We start from the raw sequence: 22,633 nt of genomic DNA on the forward strand, positions 1-22,633 counted from the left end.
GTGGTATGTAGTTATTAAGTGTTATCTATCTTATCATGTCATGATTATGTTATAATAATTACTCGTGGTGTTGGTTCTGTCCAAATTTTAGGGATTGACCTACCCACCTCCACTTGTAACTGAAGCAGTCAGAGTAAGAAGTGCAGTATTTCTAAAAGTCAAAATTCAGATAAAATATAAATACCGGTAGTGGGGCAGATAAGCAAACTAATTGTGTATTTTATGACTAAAGCATGAAACTTTCAGCATTTCATCTACATACCCCAAGGTTTGATTTCAGACGTGGAACCACTTTGGTGGCTGACCTTTGGTGACCTTTAGGGGTCTTTGACCTCGGCATTGCATTTTTCCACATTATTCTCCATTGGTTCCAATGAGCAGGAAAAGTGGGTGTGGCTGTTTTTTTCCACCAAGGAGTGTTTTGGGTGTAAAACTAATGTTTACGATCAACTCAGAATCATGAAAAACCTCTAGTTTGACCCCTCACAAGATACTTAAGGCCAAATTTAACATTTCGGAATTTTCGAAAAATGTGGTTACACGTACCCCAACTTTGAGTAGCTTTTTAGGGGGTTTCCCACGGGAGTTGAATTTCAAGAATTTATTATATGATATTACACACCTTCCTAAACACAATGGTGAAGAAATTTCTTGGTAAAGATTTACTTCCCAGATTTTCATATGTTTCCAATGGAGAATAATGTGGAAAAATGCAATGCCGAGGTCAAAGACCCCTAAAGGTCACCAAAGGTCAGCCACCAAAGTGGTTCCACGTCTGAAATCAAACCTTGGGGTATGTAGATGAAATGCTGAAAGTTTAATGCTTTAGTCATAAAATGCACAATACCTTCCATATATGAGCTTATCTACCCCACTACGGTATTCAACCAACAGGACAAATGAGATAGGCTAATTTCCCAAAATGTCAAACTGTTCCTTTAAGTTGCAGTGGAATCTCAGAAGAAAAGCATCCTGAGGGCCGAGGAACGTATTGTAAGACATACCACCTTTATTAAATGCACAGTATCACAAGGAACATTTCCATTAATTGTGGATAAGCTACTCACATGATGCACAAAGCATTGAATTGATTGATAGAACTGGCTGATTAAAGCAGGATTAAATCTGCCAGAAGAGCGCGCACACACACACACACACACACACACACACACATACACACTCACACACTCTCTCTCACACACACATACACACACACACATCTGCGCTCTCAAAAACACACATACACTCTTGCACACAGGATGCACGTGCAAATGCACACACATCGTCTCTCGCACACATAAACACACACACCCTCTCTTTGTATTCACATAGTAAGTAAAATTTTGTTTATCTGCACAGGAATGAAAAGTGTAATCTTTTTTTCTTTTACCATATATTTACAAAAAAAATCATTAATCCTCCCCCGCACCCCCCCCCCCCCCAAACCCCAAACCCCAAACCCCGCCCCCCCCAGGATAGATTACATTCAAAAAAGGTCCCGACCCTTCTAGATTACATTCAAAATAATATACTATTCATGATGCAAAGTCACAGTTATTCATCTGAAAGAGGATCAAAATAGGCTACAGTCAGTCAGAGGTTGAGCGGTGGGGGTTGGCCAGGAGGCGACCTTTGACCTCCTCCTCGCCATCGGCCACACGTCTGCTTGGAGACGCCCGTCAGTGTCAGCTAAAGGAGAGATCCTGATGTTGAATCAAATGGAGAAGTCTATGGTCCTCCTGCAGACAGACGGACAGACAGACAGCGTCTCAAAAACAGCCTCTGTGTCAGCTCCCCATCACAGTGGAGAGGAAAGAGAGGAGATCATTTTTCTTTTTCTTCTGTTTTTTTTCTTCTTTTTTTTCTCTTCTTTTTCTTCGTCTTCTTCAGAGAAAAAACACATTGTTCAAAGAAAGAAAGAAAGTCCTCTGCAGATCAAAAGTTGCCCAAAAAAGGATTGTATTCTCACTGGTATTATGAACGAGCACAAAGAAATTATACAATGTAGCACAAATAAAATCGTATTTACATATAGTATGTATTGCCAGTGGCCCATAACACGTTGTCTTCAATAGATGTCACACAGTTTTGACATGATACCTGCTTAAAACAGATTATACTATTAAACATAGCCTACTATTCATATAGACAAATATCAGAACTGTACAGAATGGACAGCAAATTTATATGTACAGCAGACACGTGACTATTATACAGAACTGACAAAACGCTGTAAGAAAAAAACATAGAGGGACACGAAGAAAAGATCTGTCGGACAGTTGTGTCAGAGTTACTTGCTTCAGTCATGGCAGCACAGCACAGCGAGGGTGAAATGTTGTTGTTGTGTTTTCATATTTTTCCGGTTTGTGGGAGCAGCTGAGGTGGAGGTGGAGGTGGAGTGCGGTCGTTCGGTGCTGCCAGCTGCTCAGGTTGTGCATTTCGAGGAGGGGGTTAAGTAACGCTACAAAGTGCACTTAACATAATGTATTGTCTCAGCAAAGATCCTCACTGCTTCATGAAACACATGAGGGGGGAGGGGTGAAAGCTGCTGTTGGGAAACTTTTAATATTTCAGCCTTTTTTTTTTTTTAAATAACATCTCAGGAAAACAGAACTATTGAATATAATTTTTTTTAGTTTCAAGTGTTAGCGTCCTCTGCTCTGCCGGGGTAAAGTGTGCTTCACCGCTGCTCGGGGTGAGGAGCTGCATCAGTCGCCACCCGGCTGACTGGGGCCGCTCGCTCGGAGAGATGAAAGCTCCCCTGGGACACTTTAGGGCCAATCAGTCTCTTAATTAATCCTTTTACTGCGGCCTCTATGTGGAATTAAAGATAAGATCTTCAAGGTACTCGCTTGTAATGGAAATAAATAACAAATAAAAAAAGGTAGCGCCTTCAGTACGTCCACAACCAAAGTGGTAAAAACAAAGGAAATCCTCAGTGTAGGTAGCCTACATCAGTGCAAACAGTGAACGGCATCAAAATGCCCCCAACAATCCCTCATAGAAATTGAACAAAATTAAATAAAATAATATAAAATGAAGATGACTCTTCATAAGCTCATCTTCTCTCCGTAAACACAATCTCATCAGCAACACCCACGACATTTGAAAACCCGCCTTTGAAGATGCATATACAAAAACCACATCACTTACAGATATGGGCCACCGAACAACAAAGATCTGCTAAATGACATTGCTGGTGAATGAAAAATTCAAAACAAAAACAACCTGTGCTCCTGTTTTTTTTCCCCCAAATACATATATATATATATGTTATTTTCTCCACATAGGCACAGCTCATCAACAAGTCCTCACTCTCTGTGCTTTAGATACGTCAAATGAAAAGGCCGCGAACAGAGCGGAGCACTCCAACCATGTTTAAAACACCACTTTGTAAATAAAGATGAGCTTGTGCAACAGATATTTACAGAAAATATGACAAATGATTTTTTTTTTCTTTTTTAAAAAGGGGTTTGAAATCCTGTTTGCCCTTATGTTTTAACACCTCAACACATTGGGAAGTCCTTGGGTGGACTTACTTATTTTTTTTACCAGGCATCTATGAGGATCTATTATGGGTTCCACACAGTGGTATGCGTACAATAAAATACACATATGTCAGAAATTCGCTCAAAAGCACAGATTTAAATCAAACAGCTCATTGTTTATACGTTTTACAAATATGAAAATAGGCTGGGACATGTGAAAGAAAACGCTTCAGCTGTAATAATTTCATCTTCTGGCAGAATATGTTGCTGTGTGACATTGTTGAAAGGAAAAAAATAAAAACAACAACAACTCTATCTACAATAAAGTTGTGTCCAAACATTGTCTGTTATGGAGAGACACATTATTTCCCCTTTGTTCATTCGCAGCACATACTGTATGGATGTAGACAGAACCACGCAGGAATCAGTGGCTTTCATTTCTTTTGATGTTTTTTTTTTTTTTTTAATGTTTATGTCTAGAGTGGTGATGATTTGGATGAAGTGGCGTATTCCTGTATGTGTTTTGGTTTCCACTTGTGAAACATGCCTCAGTAACGTCTGCGAATGGATAGGAACAGAAAAAAGCGACCAAAAAATAAAAATAAAAAATTGAAATAAAAATCACTTGAAATTTAAGGCTTTTTCTCAATGTGATGAGGAACGCGGACGAGAGCATTTACAGTAACATTTACAGCCAGGTAACTGTACACAGACACACACTCACTTACACACACACAATCTTCATTTCCTCCTCTCCTCTCTGTCATGTCAGACAAACACGCATAAACTCCTACTAGCTCACACACACACACGCACACTCGCACATAAAGTACATACACAACCCCCCGGGTGCATCAGCCCAGTATGTCCAGGTACACAGGCGAGGCCTTGGCCAGGCTCTGGAGCATGCTGTGGATCTCCTTGATGTTGAGCCTCATGTAGGGCTCCCTCTGCCAGCAGCCCAGCATCAGGTCGTACACCTCTTTAGGACAGGTGCGGGGCCGCTGCAGCACCCGGCCCTGGGTGATGCACTCAATCACCTGCAGCACACAAGGTCACAAAACACACTTAGCCTACTGTCTGACAAATGAATACAACCCACGAATACACTGCAAAAACTCAAAATCTTACTAAGAATATTTGTCTTATATATCAAGCATATTTTCACTTGAAATAAGTAGAAAAATCTGATAGTGGAGCAAGTTTTTCTTTCTTATTACAAGCACAAAAAACCTGCTTTCACTGGAAGATATTTCTACTTATTTCAATTATAAATTTGTTTGAAACAAGTGAAAACTATCTAAAAACAAGTACATTTTTAGGTGATGAGTCTTATTTTAAGTGGAAAGAGATTAGTTTTGACTAAAATTGAAACATTTTGACAAGAAATAAGACAAATATTCTTGGAGAGATTTTGAGTTTTTGCAGTGTACTGATGAAATGCACACAAAGTGTGATATTTAAAAAAAAATCTAATTATCAAGTCATAGTTTGATCAGTTAATTGACAATCCATCTTCACATAAATAAATGATCAAATAAATAAGCTTATGTAGCTATTATGAGAAAGCTCATTTAGGATGAGATGGGACCTTCTGAAAAGTTTGCTGCACTTTCAATCACTTTTATTCACGCAGAAGCTTGTTTCATTGCTTGATTCACCACGCTATGAGATAATAACGGAAAACAACGAGACAGAGTTGTTTTCGAAGCAAATGCAGAGACTGCTTGCCGAAAAATTGCCCCTGACAGGAACGTGCATCAGCGGTTTTGCATGAATTTACCTCTAAAACAACTCTGTCTCATAACGTTCTGTTATTATCTCATAGCATGGTGAATGTGCAGGTCACAACTTGTCCACGAGAGCGTTTTGGAGTTGTTGGATTGTGTATTTGATGAGTTTGATGAGGAGAAACCAAGAGATCCCATTGGCCTCCGTAACGTACTGTAGCTCTGAGCAGCTTGCGGCTCTGCTCCGCCGTTCTAAAAATAGCTTGCACCGACAATTAAAGGTAACGAACCTACTGCTATGACTATAGGGATAATGGAAATGGGTGGGGCCAATTTGCCAAAAATGTTGAACTATCCCTTTAAGGCACTAACTGTGAACACCATCATCCCTGATTCACATCAGCTAAGCAACTAAGCAACTAAAGAGCTTAGTTGCTCCAAAAACTAATTAACAGAAGAAAATAGGTCAAATTAAGAAAACAGAATTTCCTAAATAGTCATTAAATGTAAAAATGTTTTAAAATGTCTGTCTATTGGTATTCATACCCAATCACATAATTTATATATATTTTTTAATAAAATATTAAACCCATTTAGAATTGCTCTCTTAAAAACGACACTAGTTTCCATGATATTTTCCCATAATGCCACTTGGCCTGCTAGCAGGAAGAGGAGTTATTTTTTTCAGACCAGATAAAGCTTCAGTTTTCACAAACTAGTATTTATTTCTCAAAAGGCCGACACAGAAGTTAAAACTGTGCTGGATTTGCTGTAGACAGTTACTCTTGACAACGCCCCCACTGATGCACAGAAGACTGTCATTGGACATATCAGTGATAGTGAGGGCAACTTTAAATTGTGGTGATTCTCTGGCAAATTCTGGACACAAGAATGAGACGATGAGGTAGTTGCATGTTTAATTTAAAGTGCCGGTGTCGGCTCATGACGCTCAGAGCTGGTGCAGCAGCTGCAGGTATCTGATGGAGTTGGCGGCCTCGTGTGACACTGACCTCATTGTTGGAGAGCTGGTACCAGGGCTGTTTGCCGTAGGTGAAGATCTCCCACAGCACCACTCCCAGGCTCCACACATCGCTCTCCGTGGTGAATCTCCGGTACATGATGCTCTCCGGGGGCATCCAGCGGATCGGCAGCATCGTATGACCGCCCACCTGCAGAGAGAGACAGAGAGAGACAGAGAGAGTAGTCCCCTTCAGAAACCAACAGGAGTGAGTATGAAGCTTTAACTGACTCTGCTGTATCTGGATATTTTTATACACACTAGAGAGAGGGCGTTAGACAGAGAGGTTTTTTTTTCTTATTTTATCTCATTGATATAAATGGGCTGGACAGAATATACAGTATATTCCAGCTGAATTGAAAGTAAGGCCTCCAAAGTGATCATGTAGCTCTACTTTAAAACCTTCATCAAGGTCAAAGCTGATAGAAAATAAGGGATCAGGCCTTACGATATTAAATAATTCATCCAAATGGTTACTGGCTTTTCTTTGTTTTATTTAACCTTACAGTACTAAACTGCTGTAAAGAGAAAAGAGGCTCAAAGACAGTTCTGTAGCTCATGTGAATGGAGATCGTCTTACTGTAAGCTCTGTTCATGCCTTTACTTTATATTAGATAAAAATGAATTTGTGAAATCGGGAGTTGGTAACCTCTTTATGTTGCTCTTATCTGATGCAGGGAAATGTATCTTGGAGATGTGTGTATGTGTATGTGTTTGTGTGAATGTGTGCTCAGATTTCTGACTCCACTTTAAGCAGCAGAGGGCGCTGTGGGATTCAAATTGAAATCTCAGACACAAAGGATGAGGAAATAAAATGCATCCATCTATTCCTCAACATGACAATATGCATATATATACAGCATATATATATATTTTATCATTATTGCCCTGAGTTGTAGCAAAGAAGTATTAATAAGAAAGTACAATCTTCTCACAACCATCAGTTCCTTGTACCAAACACAAACTCTTCAGCGTTTTAATGTGATTCTGCTCATGTAGAGTGGAGAGAGGCATTAACTCCTTGCCCAAGAAGAATGGAAAAACTGCCCATGCATTTTTTGCACTGTTGCCCTCATTACCATGGAAACATTAATTTTATGTAGATTATAGAATTTGCATTTAAATTGTATTAAAAATAGATAAAATACCTCTGATTAAAATAGTCATTTCTGCAGCTACACAGCTATTTCAGACCAAAACTGGAATGAAATTCAAATGACATTATTTGATTGTGTGTGCATATGTGGCTGCATTTCCATATTTCTGTATATACATATATATATATAAAATGTTGCGAGCGTGTGTGCATGTGTGAGTATGAGGCTGGGGGCAGGGCGAGGCCAGGGAAAGGGTGAAATATATTTTAAAAAAAAGACTCACTCTGTAGTAGTCTGTGCTGTAAACGTCTCTGGACATGCCAAAGTCTCCTATCTTGACCAGCAGGTTTTCTCCTACCAGGCAGTTCCTGGTTGCCAAGTCTCTGTGGACAAAATGCTGGGAGGCCAGGTAGACCATGCCAGCAGCAATCTGTTGGGCAATGTGCAGCATCTGGGACTGGGTGAGCTCCACCAGGATGCTGTGTTGACCGTCTGCCATTAGCACTGCATCAGGACCGTGGGACCTGCACCCACAAGCACTTAATCAGCTCCTCAATCACCACACCACCACTGGGTACTTGAATTGAAACTACAAAAACACTAAAAAGTAACAACAACAGCAACAACAATAGTTTATTAATCATTTTCAAGCAGAAACTCCACATTCACTGGTCCTAGCTTCCAGCTTCTTTCTCATGTACTGGAAACCACTGTGTTTTTGATGTTTTAATTGAACAAGTAATTTTAATTTGTCATTGGATAATTAGTTGGGAAATTATAACATGCTTTTTCAGATTTTTCTCATATTATGAAAAAGAACTGAGCAAATGACAGTCAAACCAATTATTTCAATTGAGTTATTTACGTTAATCAAGACCAAACTTCATTGAACACTTAATGTACTGCACATACTTTGACATGGCAAAATATCTATTCCTTTCAGCCAAGAGATAACCCAGCACATAACCCTAACTAATCAACCAAGATTTATAGTAGGCTATTGGTTAATGAAGTCTAGAGGTGTTAGTTTTGGACAGAGCTATGCTAACTGTGCCCCTTGTTCCCGGTCTTTAAGCTAAAGCTATAGCTTCTTACTGAACACAAAGATATGAAAATGGTATTGATCATTTCATCTAACTCATGACAAGAAAGTAAAAAAGTCAAGCTGCCCCTTTGAGACATGCAAATGCCTCTAGAAGAAGTGTCCTACCTGAGGAACTTGTTTAGGTCACCGTGTTTCATGTATTCAAACACCATGATGAGTGGGTCGCTCTCTACACACACTCCGTAGAAAGTGACGATGTGTTCGTGCTGCAGGTTGGTGAGGAGCTCGGCCTCTCTGTAGAAGTCTGCTCGGCCGCTCTCGCTGGCCTCTTTCAGCGTCTGACCAAAGACACAAAGACAAGGAGAAGACAAGAATGGACGTCAGTAGAAATCACTAACCAAATGACAAGTACATTGATTTTTTTTTTTTCTCTTTTCTTTAAACGAGCAGCTTCCTGGTCTGTACCTTAACTGCCACATGGATCTTCTCCTGGTCTGGTGTCAGGTTGTAGCACTCGGCCAGGAATACCTTTCCAAAGGCTCCTTCTCCCAGCTCCCGCTTCAGCACGATGTTGTGTCTCTTGATGTGCTGGACAACTTCAATGTAGAAAAAGACAAATCACTCTTAAGCTCAGGTGGGCATCTTAATTATTAAGTGGTCATTTTAGTAAATGCAAGAGTCTATTTTAAATCCCCCTGTTTAGCATTTTTGAGGCAGTTTTAACTCCACAGTGAGTATAAACAAATAATAAGATATGGTGGAAATATAAAATTGATTTATAACAAATATTGTTCATATAACTATATTATATAGAGTTGTAAATGTTTGCATACTGCTTATAAATGTTAAATACAGAGTGTTATCAAAAAAAATTCACACTGAGAATATTTTTATTCTAAGATTATTATTATTAATCATTTACAGTACAGTAATTGTTTTGTTTATGAAATATAATACATACACAAAGAATAATATGAGAGCAAATGTTTGTTAGATATATTGTTTATATGTGAATGAATCAAATTTTTTTCTTTTTGATTGACTGAAATTGAAAATAATGATTAGTAATTTTGATCACATAGGCTACTGATCATTTTACAGTCATTAAAAAAGAAAAACATGCAGGTTCACTCTGCTGCATCGAGCCTTTTCTAAACAAGCTTGTGTTTCTGAACATTATCTGTAGGTTAACTGTCCTGTTGCCCCTGCAGAGCGGGAGTCACTATCACAATGCAGCAGGATGCTGACAATAAATCTGGCGTCCAGCAGTGATCCCTGCATGGATTTATCAGAAAAGGTCCGGGTTACCAGGCATTTGTCGAGCGAGGCGGTAACTCACACGTGTCAGATTTCAGCATGCTGCCGGAGTTACGGAAGTACTGTGGGTTCTCAATGACAGGAATCTTTGTCATCCCAATGATCACTGCGTCTGGACCCATCTCCGAGGACGACGGGGTGTTGTTGCCATTGGAGACGTGATGAAGAGGGCTGGCAGAGTCATCGTCATTACTGATGACTGAGGAGGAGCCTAGGGAGCCACAGAGGAGGAGGAGGAGGAGGAGGTGGAGAGGTAAGAGGGGGAGGAGAGTGAGGAGGTAGGACAAGGGTGGGAAAGAGGTGGAGGAGGGTGGTGGTCATGGAGGAGGAGGAAGACAAGGGTTAGAGGGAGAAAAGAAGTAGTAAGAAAAGGTAACCTATTTATTACAGTTATCCAGTGGAAGCTGCTATAAGCTAATGCTATCACTGTCTTTTACCCCTCCATTTACCATAATAGTATTCAATTGATTTCAGTCTTTATTAATATGTTTGTCATTAACTAATAATAGTTTAAAAATGCAACTAAATTGCTACCAATTTGCTGGCATAGTAGGCTATATGCTGGAAATTAAGGACACAGCCTTAAAATGATGCTAACGCTGTCTTATAACCCTCAATTTGCCATTTATAAGTAGAAGGCTTATGGCTTTAAGTATATTAACATAGGCTAATTGTAAATAACTATAACTGTGATAAAAGTGCTACTAACCAAACTGCTTCCAACCAAAGGATAGCCTACAATTACCAGCAGTTGGTTAGCTTAAGCTTAGCATAAATACTGGAGGAAGGTGGAAACAGCTCGCTTGGTTCTGTCAGTTTGGTACCAAAATCAGTCCATTGACACTTTCGAATAAATAAAGCCTAGCCTAGTGTATTGCAAAGCGTGGAACAAACAGGACAAAACAGGCTAAGCTAGCTGGCTAACAGGCTGTAAATTCATATTTAACATTGATTGCAGATATGAGGATCGTATCTATCAGTCTTTTCGTTTAACCTTGGGGAAGACATAAGAATAAGTGTGTGTCCTACAATGTTGAATTCATAACTCCCTTAAAAAATGAGTTCACCTTTAATACCAAACTTGGAGTTTCTTCCATATTTCAGAATGATCACCATCAGCACACAGCCAGTCAAGGCAACTCCTGCGATTCCCACAACTACGTACACCTGTGAAGACAAAAAGGACAAAAAAAAAAGACTGTTTAAAACCCAGCTTTTATTAAAACATCTTAAATCCTATAGCTCAGTGGTTCCCAAGTAAGTCACAAACCAAAACATGTATAAACTCACTTAACAGTTCATAAGAAACACATGTCCACCTCCTTATTGATGCAATGTATCAGATACAGATGAGCAGCTTATCAAATATCAGAATGGCGACTAGCCTAAATGTGATCCCAGTGACTTTGAGTGTGGCGTGACTCTTGGTGTCAGACAGGCTGGTTTGCGAGTGTCTCAAACTGCTCATCTCCTGGGATTTACATGCACGACAGTCTCTAGAGTTTTTACTCAGAATGGTGCAAAAACCATCCAGCGAGCTTTGGCTCCATTGGACGGAAAAAAACCCCAAAAACGCCTCATTAATGAGAGAGGTCAGAGGAGAGTGGCTGGTGTAAGCCCACTCAAAGTTGACAGTAACTCAGATAACCACTTTTTACAACTGTGGTGAACAGAAAAGTGGTGGTGGTGGTGGTGAACTGCAATGGCATAAATCCACATCAGACTCCAGTCCTGTCAGCAAGAAGAGAAATCTGAGGCTGCAGTGGGCACAGGCTCACCACAACTGGGCAGCTGAAGATGGGAAAGAACATCTCGATTCCTGCTGAGCTGAGGCATGTGCATGGTAGACTCACAATCTGGCATCAACACCATCATGACTCCATGGGGCCCGACCGTCCACAGGCTGCTGCTGATGGGAGCATTTTCCCATATGCATAATTTATCAAAATTTACCGTCTCCTAATGGCTATTTCCAGCATGACAATGCATCATTCCACAAAGTTTCCTCAAACTGTCAAACTGGTTTCAACGCACTTCACTGACCTCTCCAGTCACCAGATCTGAATGCAGCAGAACACTTTTTATTTGGGACATCTGCAGAAATCTCCAGAAATGATGTGATGCCATCATGTCAACATGGAGCAGAAACTCAAAGCAATGTTTCTGATATCTCGGGAAAACCGAGCCAAGAAGAATTTAGGCTATGGGAGACTCTACACTGCAAAAACTCAAAATCTTTCCATGAATATTTGTCTCATTTCTTGTCAAAATGTCTCATTTCTAGTCAAAACTAGTCTCTTTTCATTTAAAATGAGACTCGTCACCTAAAAATTAACTTGTTTTTAGATCTTTTCACTTGTTTCAAACAAATTTTTACTTAAAATGAGTAGAAAAATCTGCCAGTGAAAGCTTTTTTTGTGTGCTTGTAATAAGAAAGAAAAACTTGCCCCACTATTAGATTTTTCTACTTATTTCAAGTGGAAATATGCTTGAAAGAAGTAAAAAGTGTCTAAAAACAAGCTACTTTTTAATGTGATGAGTCTTATTTTAAGTATAATGAGATTGTTTTGACTAGAAATAAGACAAATATTCTTGGTAAGATTTTGAGTTTTTTTAAGTTCAGGTATCAACACACAAATTTGGGAACCACTGCTTAGGATGATAAAGACGATGACAATCACTTACTGTGACACTGTCATCCAGTGGAGGGAGTGGCGTGTCTGAAAAAAAACACATCAAAAATGTTTGTCTGAGAATTGAAAATTGAAAATGATCACAATTATTACAGCATAAAACCAATTTTGACCTACCAGTGGGGTCTGGGCAGGAGAGATATGCAGGCACAGGCCATAGGAGGAGGAGGATATGTACATCATGGTAGAGTTAATTTTTTAACTTTACATACAAATACTGTCATGCTATTATTGCTGGTTTTATAAAACTGAATCATTACTTACAGTAGTAGAAGGGGTCTTCTGCTAAAAAGAAAACAAATCTGCATTAGTGATCAACTTCAGAAATGAGATTAATATTTAATATAGGACAATTGTAAGTACAAACATGACACCTTGTGAAACAGAAACAGTTTTTGGAGATGTACACCAAAATGGGATACTGTCAAATCTGCTTTAATTTTGTCAAATCTGATTTTGAGACTGAGTTTCGATGGCACTGGATGTATGTTGTATTTGAACATGGATTGAATTGTATGGGACATAAATTGCATTGATACATTGTAAATATGTTGCACTGTATGGACCGCCGGGAAGAAAAGCTTTGGCATTGCCATAGCTAATGGGGATCTGAATAAATCAATCAATCAATCAATCAATCAAGCTGACCTCTCACTAAATGAACCCTTGTAAAAAAAAAAATATATAGCATATTCACACCTGTTCCAGGTGGGTCGATGAACTGGGCAGAGACCTTCTTCTCATCCTGGCCATACTCGTTCTTGGCCACCAGCCTGTACACGCCATTGTGAATGTGCGTGGGGTTGACCAGCTGCAGGCAGCCGTGATCCTCGCTCTCCGTGGACACGTGGATCATGGTGCGGATGTAGTCCTGCTCCTCCAGAGGCCTGTTATCGTGGAACCACTGCAGATCAGGCTTGGGGTTCCCTGTGACGCTGAAGGGGATGCACCAGTGGTGGTTCTGCTCTGGCCCCAGCAGCTGCTGGATGGTGGGGGCAACTGACACGGAGGCAACAACAGAGGAAGAGTAATCACGGGATGATAGGAAATAAACACCGGGGAGGAGGAGGAGGAGGAGGAGAAGCCAGCAGGAAGAGCAGGAACATTAATGGATTCAGAAAAGGAGATGCAGTTTGGGGGGGTGAAAGTGATCACACAACATTTGAACACTGACATCAGGAGGACATGGAAGAGGAGAGTGAGGAGAGATGTCGCACTGAACAAGCAGAGGAGCATGGCAAGGCGTGAGGAGCTTCACAGGAGGAAGAGTTATGAACAGGAAACATGGAGAGTCAATAAGATTTGCTGAGAGACAGTAATGATAACAAACTGAGGAGCCTTCTGCTTACACTGGAAAAACACACAGTCTAGAAGAGGAAGGCGCTTAAAAGATCATCTGAGAGGAAATTAGACAAACTTATGAATGTAAATATAATTTCCAAAGATGTATGCTATTGCTAAAGCCGGTGAACATGTACAGTCGGCGGTGACAGAAAAGCAAGAGGCCTTACAGAGAATATTGAGTTGAAGGGTGGCCTCCGTCTGACCGACCATGTTCTCAGCGCTGCAGACGATCATCCGGCCGTTATCAACAGGAGACAGGCCCAACAAGGTGAGGCTGCTCTCTGTCTCGAAAGGTTCAAGCTGCGAACACATCGACATCATGTGCATTAAACAGTTTGTCATGTTGATGCAAAATTGGAGTGATTAGAACTGCTTCAATTCCAGACCTGCAGACCTTGCATTAACAGTAGTCAGTTGTAACACATTTGCACCACATGTCTTGTGTGAAATATAAAGGTAAATTTATTTATTTATTTATTAAAAATACAGGATTTACTGTCCAAAATAAATAGCCAAAAGAAACTGTTAAATGGGTGAAATTGACAGCCAGTAAGTGCGTAATAATTGTATTCACGTCAGTAATTTTGCCTTTGTTGTATCAATTCAAGTCACAGCATTAAAGAACCTTATGTTTATGTATAATATGAATACATCAACTATCACCTTAAGTATTATTTTGTACCTTAAAGTATAAGGCCGGTCATATTATTATTATTGACAAACTATGAAAAGACTCAGACAGGGCCGTTGTATAGGGGAGAATGGTTGTGATCATTCCTGGGGCCCAGCGCCCAGTAGGGCCCACAAAAAAAAACAGTAGTCTAATCTTTGTATGACTGATTTATTCTGCATACGACCCCGACTAATACTGATAGTAATGCTGCATTAGCATCAAAACAAAGTAGGCTAAATAAAAAATGATAATACACATATGTAGTCTAAGAAAAAAGTGGAAAAGTCGGGGGGTAGGGGCCCACTTAAGTATTCTTTCAGGGGGCCCAGAATTTCTAGCAACGGCCCTGGACTCAGACCAACATGTCTGCTCTCTATTCTCCGACTTCCTTACCCTCATTTTAAGTGATTTCCTGAAAACGTCTGGGCACCACAGTTTTTAGCAGAGGAATAAAAGTGTGTTTTTTGTTAGGCCTGCTTTTCTCCACATTTGTTGCTCTGGTGAGATTTTTACATCAGCAGGTTGAGGTTAGGGTCACGTAGTTCAAAATGTGGTATAAGACTTATGCTGAAAGAGGAATAATTTTCATCAGTATTTGTCAGTAAGGATCAATTTAAGATTTTGTTTTTGGTCTTTTGGTTATTACCAAGCCTTAACATTATCGTTTCCACTCAAACAGCAGAATCTTAAAAAGCCAAGAGCCGGGAATGGTAGACCTGTACCAAAAAGGTTGAAACAGGGGGGCTTCAGGTAGACCGGCTCACCTCGTAGTGGGTAGAGATCATATCAAGGTTCCACAGGATCTCAGGAAGAGGGGAGCCTGAGGCGCTGCACACAGCTTTGACATTACTCCCCTGCATCTCGGTCACAATTTTGGGGGTGACCTCCACTTTGGGAACCACTGTGAGGCACAAAGCAAGACAGCAAAATTAAGCTTCACATACAGTACAGTAGTTTGATTTGCTTCCAGATCTCCTCCAGTCTGTCTTCAGGAGGCGATCACATCTCCGAGCGTTCAATATCAGATATCCAGTCAGCGTTGCTTTTTATAACAGGGTTTCACATTACCGCAGTCGGGTGGGGTAAGCGTGGCAAAGGCCTGCGTCTCTCCTCTTTCGTCTATGCATCTCAGCTCTAGACCGTCGCCTTCTTCTTGGAGCCTCAGTTTGATCCACAAGTTCTCGCAAATACAGTCCAGAGGGTTTCCGTACAGGAGGAGCCTAGAAAATAAAGAAAATAAAACGTTATCACATGAGAAACTCTTTGTCAAAAAGGTGCTGACAAGTTCTTGCAGGCCACTGCACATGTGATAGGCCTACTTACGGTAATGTTGTGTTGAAGTTCTGAAATGTTCTCCATGACAGTGTTGATAGATTATTATCTCTGAGATTCCTTTAAGAGAAAAATAGATAAATCAATAAAACACCAAACAAGGAAACTCCAGTGTGCACATCAATGAAATATAGGAAATATCTTCTTACACATATTGAAGTCTTGTATTGTTGAAAAAGGCATCTGACGATATAGATGTCAATCTCGATTTCATCACTGTTCTGTTGGAAGTCAAAACGCAGAGTTATTAGTTATAAGTCACTGGCACATTTTGGATGTCATTGAAAACATCGTGCATTTCTAAGTAAAACATTTAAAACAAACTGTATGATACTCACAGATTTCTGAGATTTATGTAGTGCCTCAAACTGTTGTCGTTCATGTTAAACAGTCTGTTTTGATTGGCAATGTATCTGTGAAAAAACACAACAGACAGATCTGTTAGACTGTGTTTTAGATTCATTTTATCCTTTCAAACTTTTACAGTCACAATCACAGTGTGAAACAGGGGTCAGCTGTGTTTGTGTATTTTATGAAACTAAATACTATGGCAGTTTTTATTTGTCATTTTGGAGACATAGCAAAATGTTTGGTTTTGCTTCCTCTTCCTTCATTAAGGGAATTATTCTGCAGCACTTTTGACACATTTCATTGTCAATCTAATGTGAACCACATCTAGTTGTATACTGTGCATTAAATAATAATGAAGGTTCTTCATTCAAATTAAAAATAGATCTGTTCTTTTATGGCCTAATATTATGTTTGTGTTTTAATAAAAAAAAAAATATTACATAATATCTAATAAGTGTCTTGGTGAGAAACAGTAATTAGTACAGCTAGACATACTTTTAAAAACACAAATTAAAACTTGGACAAACTATACCAGGTATTTTCTGTGGTGTAAAACAACAGTTTTGTGAAATATTTTAAGGTGAAGTTATTTCTCTTCCACTTCAATGAACATTGTTGAAGATTTGAGTTGTAAAAAACAAACAAAACAAAACAAAAAAATTAAGAGCATCAGAAAATACGAACAACTTTAGCTGAGCTCTTCTCTGGTGTTACTTTCTGTATAAACCTTTGGGTCAGCTAAACTGCATGTCATTATAGTGGGGAGACACTTTTGTTTACATGTGGATTGGACCTTTTAACTGTGGTTTAAATATATTTAGGAAGTCTAAAGGTGCAGTGCTGCTTCAGGAGCCCTGTCCCTTCACATTAGTTGTCTTACTATGCCTACGGAGGTGATAACAGCTGAGTTTACTAGTCAAAACTACACTTTACTCACTAAAAAGGTGTTTCTCTCTCTCTCAAGAGAGAAAGTGGAGGGAGTGTTCAAGGTGTCAGCTGCTGCAAGACTTTGAGCTTGATTTGCAGGATGAGGAATCATCATGTTTTGATCCAGCGACAGTGGACGCCCAGTAAACTACATCTGGTTCCAGTCTGTCTGCCTCAGAAAACTCAGCCAGCCTCCCCTCACTCAGCTCTCCAGCTGGGTGCCATGCAGTTGTATATATACTTGTGCAGGGGGGTTGTAGCAGGTACACTCCGACACACAGGCCTATACACGCTGACGCAGATAAGGCTACATAACTGTGGGTATAGCCTATCGCCCGGCTGTATACAACTGGTGTGATTTCATGTGTAAATCTGGCAACAGTGTGGTCATTTGGATTATTATTAGTATTTTTTTTGAAATGTTGAGGCTCTTTTCACACCGACGCCCAAAAGCTCCCAATCAACACCTCGGAGGCTGCGTCTGCATGGGCCTAAACATTTTTACTCCATCACTACCTCTGGAGCTGTTTTGTAAAGGAAACACCGACTAATCCAAATAAGCCTGACGCACACTCTCACCACCATTACGCACACACATACACACATACGCACACAAACACACAGACACACACACACACACACGTACACACACCATCGTCGTTAGTGGCACGCGCAACCCCCATCTCCGCCACACATACACACGCACACATATTCTTGGCTACATGATCTGACAAACCCAGTGGTTCCACGAATAAAATCACGATTTTCTGTCTTTGACATTAAGCGCACGAGACACATCTCTGCTGATGTTTAATCCACAAAAGGGGGGGTGAAGAATATCAGAGCATCTGCTGCTGTTAGTATTACCTTTATTATTAGTATGGCTATAATAATCCTAGCCCTTGGGTATTATTGCGACCTACGATCGAAGGTAGTTCTTTACGCATTGCATCCTAATAAGTTCATAAGCTGTCTGCACGATTCATGTTCACATACACTTACATCTCGGTGATGTTTTCCATGTCATCTAACGTGAGGACAGGGAAATCCTCGATCCCTGGTACAGAATCAATACAAACAATCCTTGAGATGCTGCAAGTGCAGGATGCGGGGCAAGCATCACTAAATCTCCACAGCCCCATCAAAACCAAAAACAATCCAAGACGAGCCATGCCATATTCCCCCGCGCTGGAGTCCATCGCAGGTCCAATGATATCCCACGAATCCCCCGAACAGAATCTGCTCAAATTGAAATATTGGTAAGATTTCCTCCCTCGCCGCCTTTATCTGGCCAAGTTAATCCTTTCGACTCCGCAGAAAAAAGACTACGCCGTCGGTGAGGAATGCGCAGAGCCCACGGTTTTAATATCAAGATGCCATGGACTGGCCTTCCCGTCTCCGCAGAGCTGGTATCACACTACTGCATATCGATGCCGCGAAGCAAGGTGTCAAGTGGTCCGTCCTGGTGCTGCTGCTGCTGCTGCTGCTGCTGTCTCACTCCTCTATCTCGGGCACAGACTGTTCGCCTCTGCCTTGTAAAACAAATATGAGGTGTTCCAGATGTTTAGAGATCAATAGGCAGGGCCCCCACGAGCGTTTTCTCATATATGTGTGGTGATGGGGAGGAAAAAAATAAGAGAGACTGCACAGTGGAGTAAGGATGCGTGGTGATGCTGCGTGTGTAGGGAGGAAGGCTACCTGCATCCGTCTATCGATTATCGACGAGGACGAGCGCATCTCCCCCCAGCCATCACTGGGATTGGGTTTATTGGGGGGCGGGAGGGGGAGATAGATGGTCGCGATGCTGGGTGATGTATTTATGACAAGTCTCATTTATAGGAATTCGTTAAATAAGAAATTGTTAATTTTCTATTCACGCATTCAAAACCATTTAAACGCCCGCGCACGCTGCACTTTTATTCTAAAGCTGCACATGTGGCCAGCTGCGGGTCAGATGCCCTGTTCGTGGCGGGCACAACAACAACAATATGGATGTATAAACTCTTGTGCTGTGCTGTGCCGTGGTGGTTACCCCTGCAGCCATGCACTGGATGAAAGCAGCGCTTCTTCCACACCAACACTGTTGTACGGTTGGCCATTAGGCCTATAGTGTGACGTACGGTTGACGCACAAGACGGGGTGCATCTATGAAAAATAATTACCTATACTATGTCTGCAAGCTTCAAATGGGTCTCACTCCAATCACTGATCAGTGCACGATATAGGAGCATGGATTGGGGTGAAAAACACGCTGTATACATATTTCATTATTCATCTTGACAAAGAACATTTAACAGAAATTATCATAGGCTATATATATATATTTTATAATTAATTTTGCAGATATAAACTACATGACAACCCACTGTAATCATATGCAAACATGTGTGTGCAGCCCTATAGGGTCAGACTAGCAGCCCATACACAAGTTTGAGAAATCCTAACCTATTTTAACTCATCAACAACAATATTTAGGGACCTCCATTGATATCACTGTCCACATATTATTGTGTGTCTTAAATTGTCATCATTTAAACATGTTTTTCTTCTTCTTCTTTTTTTATTTTAATTTTTTACCTTAAATGTTCCCAAATTATGCGAATTAAATGTCATATAAATCTGTGTTTTTCACTCCTATCTGAGAGTCACTGTGCAGTGGTAAACATCAAGGTGGTAATATGTTTTGAAAATGATGAAATAAATCCTGTTTACTGGTGGATTCCTAAATTTCACTCATAATGAGGAGGCATACTCAGCTAGGACACATGATCTATGACACAGCCTGGATGGTTAGTGTCGCTATGGTGACTTGCTTTTTACAAATAGCGCGGACAATGTCAAGTGTCGCTATGGTTGCAGATGAAAATATGTACGCAGGCTCTTTTTTTTTATGAGAAACATCAAGAACTGAATTATATCTGTCTCCATGGTAACCTCAGAGTATAGGAGAGGGAAGAGAGCTCTTTATTTTGCAATAGATCCTTGCCTATATCTGAAGGAGCATGACAACACTACGAGAGGAAAAAATAGGGGGATGTTTAAAATAGATCAAGTATATGGACATAATTCAGACTCCTGATTTGCACTAAATGGGCCGTGGGGTGGTGGCTGTGGATTAGCAAGTCTGATCTCATGGCCTTATCTTTTTTATATCTGCAGGAAAAACTAGAAAATCTAGTTGCACTGCACATTGGATCAAATTCAGGTGATCAAAAGCAATAGGATGCATGATAAAGACCATGAGCTCTTGTGCTGTCTTTTGAGAACAAGGGAATCATTTTGTGTCAAGGTGTGTGTTTTTATTTTATTTCAGCTTTAATAATCGGTCTTCTTTTAGCTGAAAGGTATCCCAACCTAAGAGTTAAGCATGAGGAGTTTCATCCTTTGCAAACTGAGACGTGTGATTGTGCCACATCAAGAGATCTCCCCCCCCTCTTGTACATTTAGTTTGGTGCCATTTCTGCATCATCCAACTCTGCAACTCCTCCGTCTGTGCTCCCTACCGCTTCCTGAACCAGCTGGTGGCAGACTTGTCTTGAACCTTGCATGGAGTGATGCAGCTGTGACACTGCCCACTGATATACATCCTGTGCATATACATCCACTGCCTCTCTCTATGTCTATAGTTTGGTGGATCATGCGTACTGTTATTGTAAAAGCTAAACCAATATTCATGTTTCAGAAGCAATAAGAAATCATGTCAGAGCAAACTCCTCCATCAGTTATGTCATGTCAGAAAGCAATCTGTGCAATTACCCTGTAACTCTAAAACATAAAGTCAAATTCAACAAACAACTAAAAATCTAATACTGTCAATTAAAATCTAAGCATGCTGTATACACTATAAAAATTACTCATTTGATATTTATCACAGCACACTTTGCACTCTGCACCCTTGCATCATTGTAATCTTGCTCTGAATTAGACGGTGGATGATGTTGTCCATTACATCTGCTTTTAGTTATATCTTTTATTAGTCACATTAGTGCACATACTGACACGCAGCAGCTATAGCCTTGCAGTGAACTCTAGTCATCACACAGGAGTCATGAGTTGCATTTGGTTGTGAAATCAACACGGCTGACTGACCTCGACTTCACCAACATGTAGCCAAAATAATGCAAGAATGAAAGCAGCTTGGTGGTGGAACAGTTTGAACTCAGAGTTGGTGTAGCCAAATTAATGACTAGTAATTTTGATAATTGTGTCTACGTTTTTTGTTGTTGCTGCTGCTCTGTTGGTCTTCAGCTTCTCATATAACTTTCAAAAGACTTTCAACGGGGTTGCCTTGACCTGATGGATCAGTTTCCCATGTGCACATTCAGAGGACAGAAAAACTCACTTTAGCTGAAGAGCATGTTCTTTTTCGTGAAGAATTCACTATGTGTTGTGAGAAACCTATAGACCCTCAAGAAATATATCACCGTTCACTCTCAGTGTGTTCATAAATTTTTGCTTGAGAAATTATAAACAACGATTTGATTATCTTTTGTTTTAAGTAGAGCTAGATTCATTTTCTGTTGGTCAATAGATTCACCAATTTATTAGTTAGTTTGGTGTATTTATGTAGGCCTACCTACTACCAAACACAATATAGCAATCAAATCAAGATCAATTTCCTAGTACACTTCAAGTTTTTATAACCAACAAATCTAGAGGTAGTTTGCAATATTCTCAGTGAATTAGCTAATAGTACTTTTCAATACATCTGCGAAAGATGTTCTATAATAAAAATTAAATTAGTGATCTATTATTCAGTGTATAAAATGTGATTTGTTGAAATTTTTACTGAAAAAAAAACAATGTAAATGATTAATTAGTTATCCAGATTGTTGCCAATTAATTTTGATAATCAACTCATCTCTTAGGTGCCTGGGGAAATAATGAAACTGCCTTGTGCAGTGGTGATCCATTGAGACCCAATAATTAATTTAACCCAGGTTCCCCAAGAGGTAATGTCAGACTGTTGTGGTTAATAATATTTGCTTTGGGCCCTCACATACCCCCCAGCTGCCACCTTATGCCACCAAGTTCCCATTAAAGTCCTGGCTGCAACCACCAGATCTGTGCTGCTGTTTACTTTAGGGATAGTATTGTGCTAATTGATCCATTTGAATAACTTAACTAAATACATTTCCAAAACCACTTAGTGCAACCACAGGAAACCTAACATTACCAGGCAATCAATGCATGAACTAACCTGACAGTGGTTGTTTAGGCTAGGTAGGAAACCCCCTCACTTTGTCATGCAGTGGGGTAGTTGGAGGCAGCTAGCCGGGGGTGTCTGCCCTGCCGGTGGAGGGAGGCGGGGTCGTCGGGCGGGCAGAGCGGCCGCCAGCCTGCCCTGTGTGAGCCTGAAGTGCTCCACCACCACCACCAGTTCAGGCCAGGGGAAGAATGTGTTAAACTTGTTCCCGCGTTTGGTTGCTTTGCCACCACATTCCTGCTGCTTCATTTCAATTCGGCGACTTTTATGCGCCTTAGCACCGCCCGCTTGCGCCGGCGTGCGGAGCAAAAGGAACAAACCGCTGGATGAGTGAGTGAGTGAGCGAGCGAGCGAGTGTGGTGTGGTGTCGACGAACGAATCGAGCTCACCCAACACCACCAGCGGTGTCTTC

The 22,633-nt window shown here is 40.5% G+C and overlaps 1 protein-coding gene across 1 annotated transcript; it reads right to left on the reverse strand.

Moving 5' to 3' along the window:
• Window positions 1-1,870: 1,870 nt before the first annotated feature.
• ntrk2b (neurotrophic tyrosine kinase, receptor, type 2b) lies at window positions 1,871-18,784 on the reverse strand. Its single transcript, XM_085792933.1, has 16 exons — window positions 18,018-18,784; window positions 16,076-16,150; window positions 15,887-15,958; window positions 15,729-15,797; window positions 15,474-15,625; window positions 15,170-15,306; window positions 13,900-14,032; window positions 13,082-13,387; window positions 12,381-12,436; window positions 10,763-10,862; window positions 9,718-9,906; window positions 8,844-8,974; window positions 8,544-8,716; window positions 7,617-7,857; window positions 6,229-6,387; window positions 1,871-4,528 (listed from the first exon to the last, which is right to left on the reverse strand). Exons 1-16 carry the CDS (start codon window positions 18,212-18,214, stop codon window positions 4,343-4,345), a joined length of 2,376 nt encoding a protein of 791 aa, XP_085649059.1. The 5' UTR covers window positions 18,215-18,784; the 3' UTR covers window positions 1,871-4,342.
• Window positions 18,785-22,633: the final 3,849 nt, after the last annotated feature.

The sequence above is a fragment of the Trachurus japonicus genome, chromosome 12, assembly GCF_045865225.1.
Source record: "Trachurus japonicus isolate A0001 chromosome 12, Traja_1.0".
Classification (NCBI taxonomy): Eukaryota; Metazoa; Chordata; class Actinopteri; order Carangiformes; family Carangidae; genus Trachurus; species Trachurus japonicus.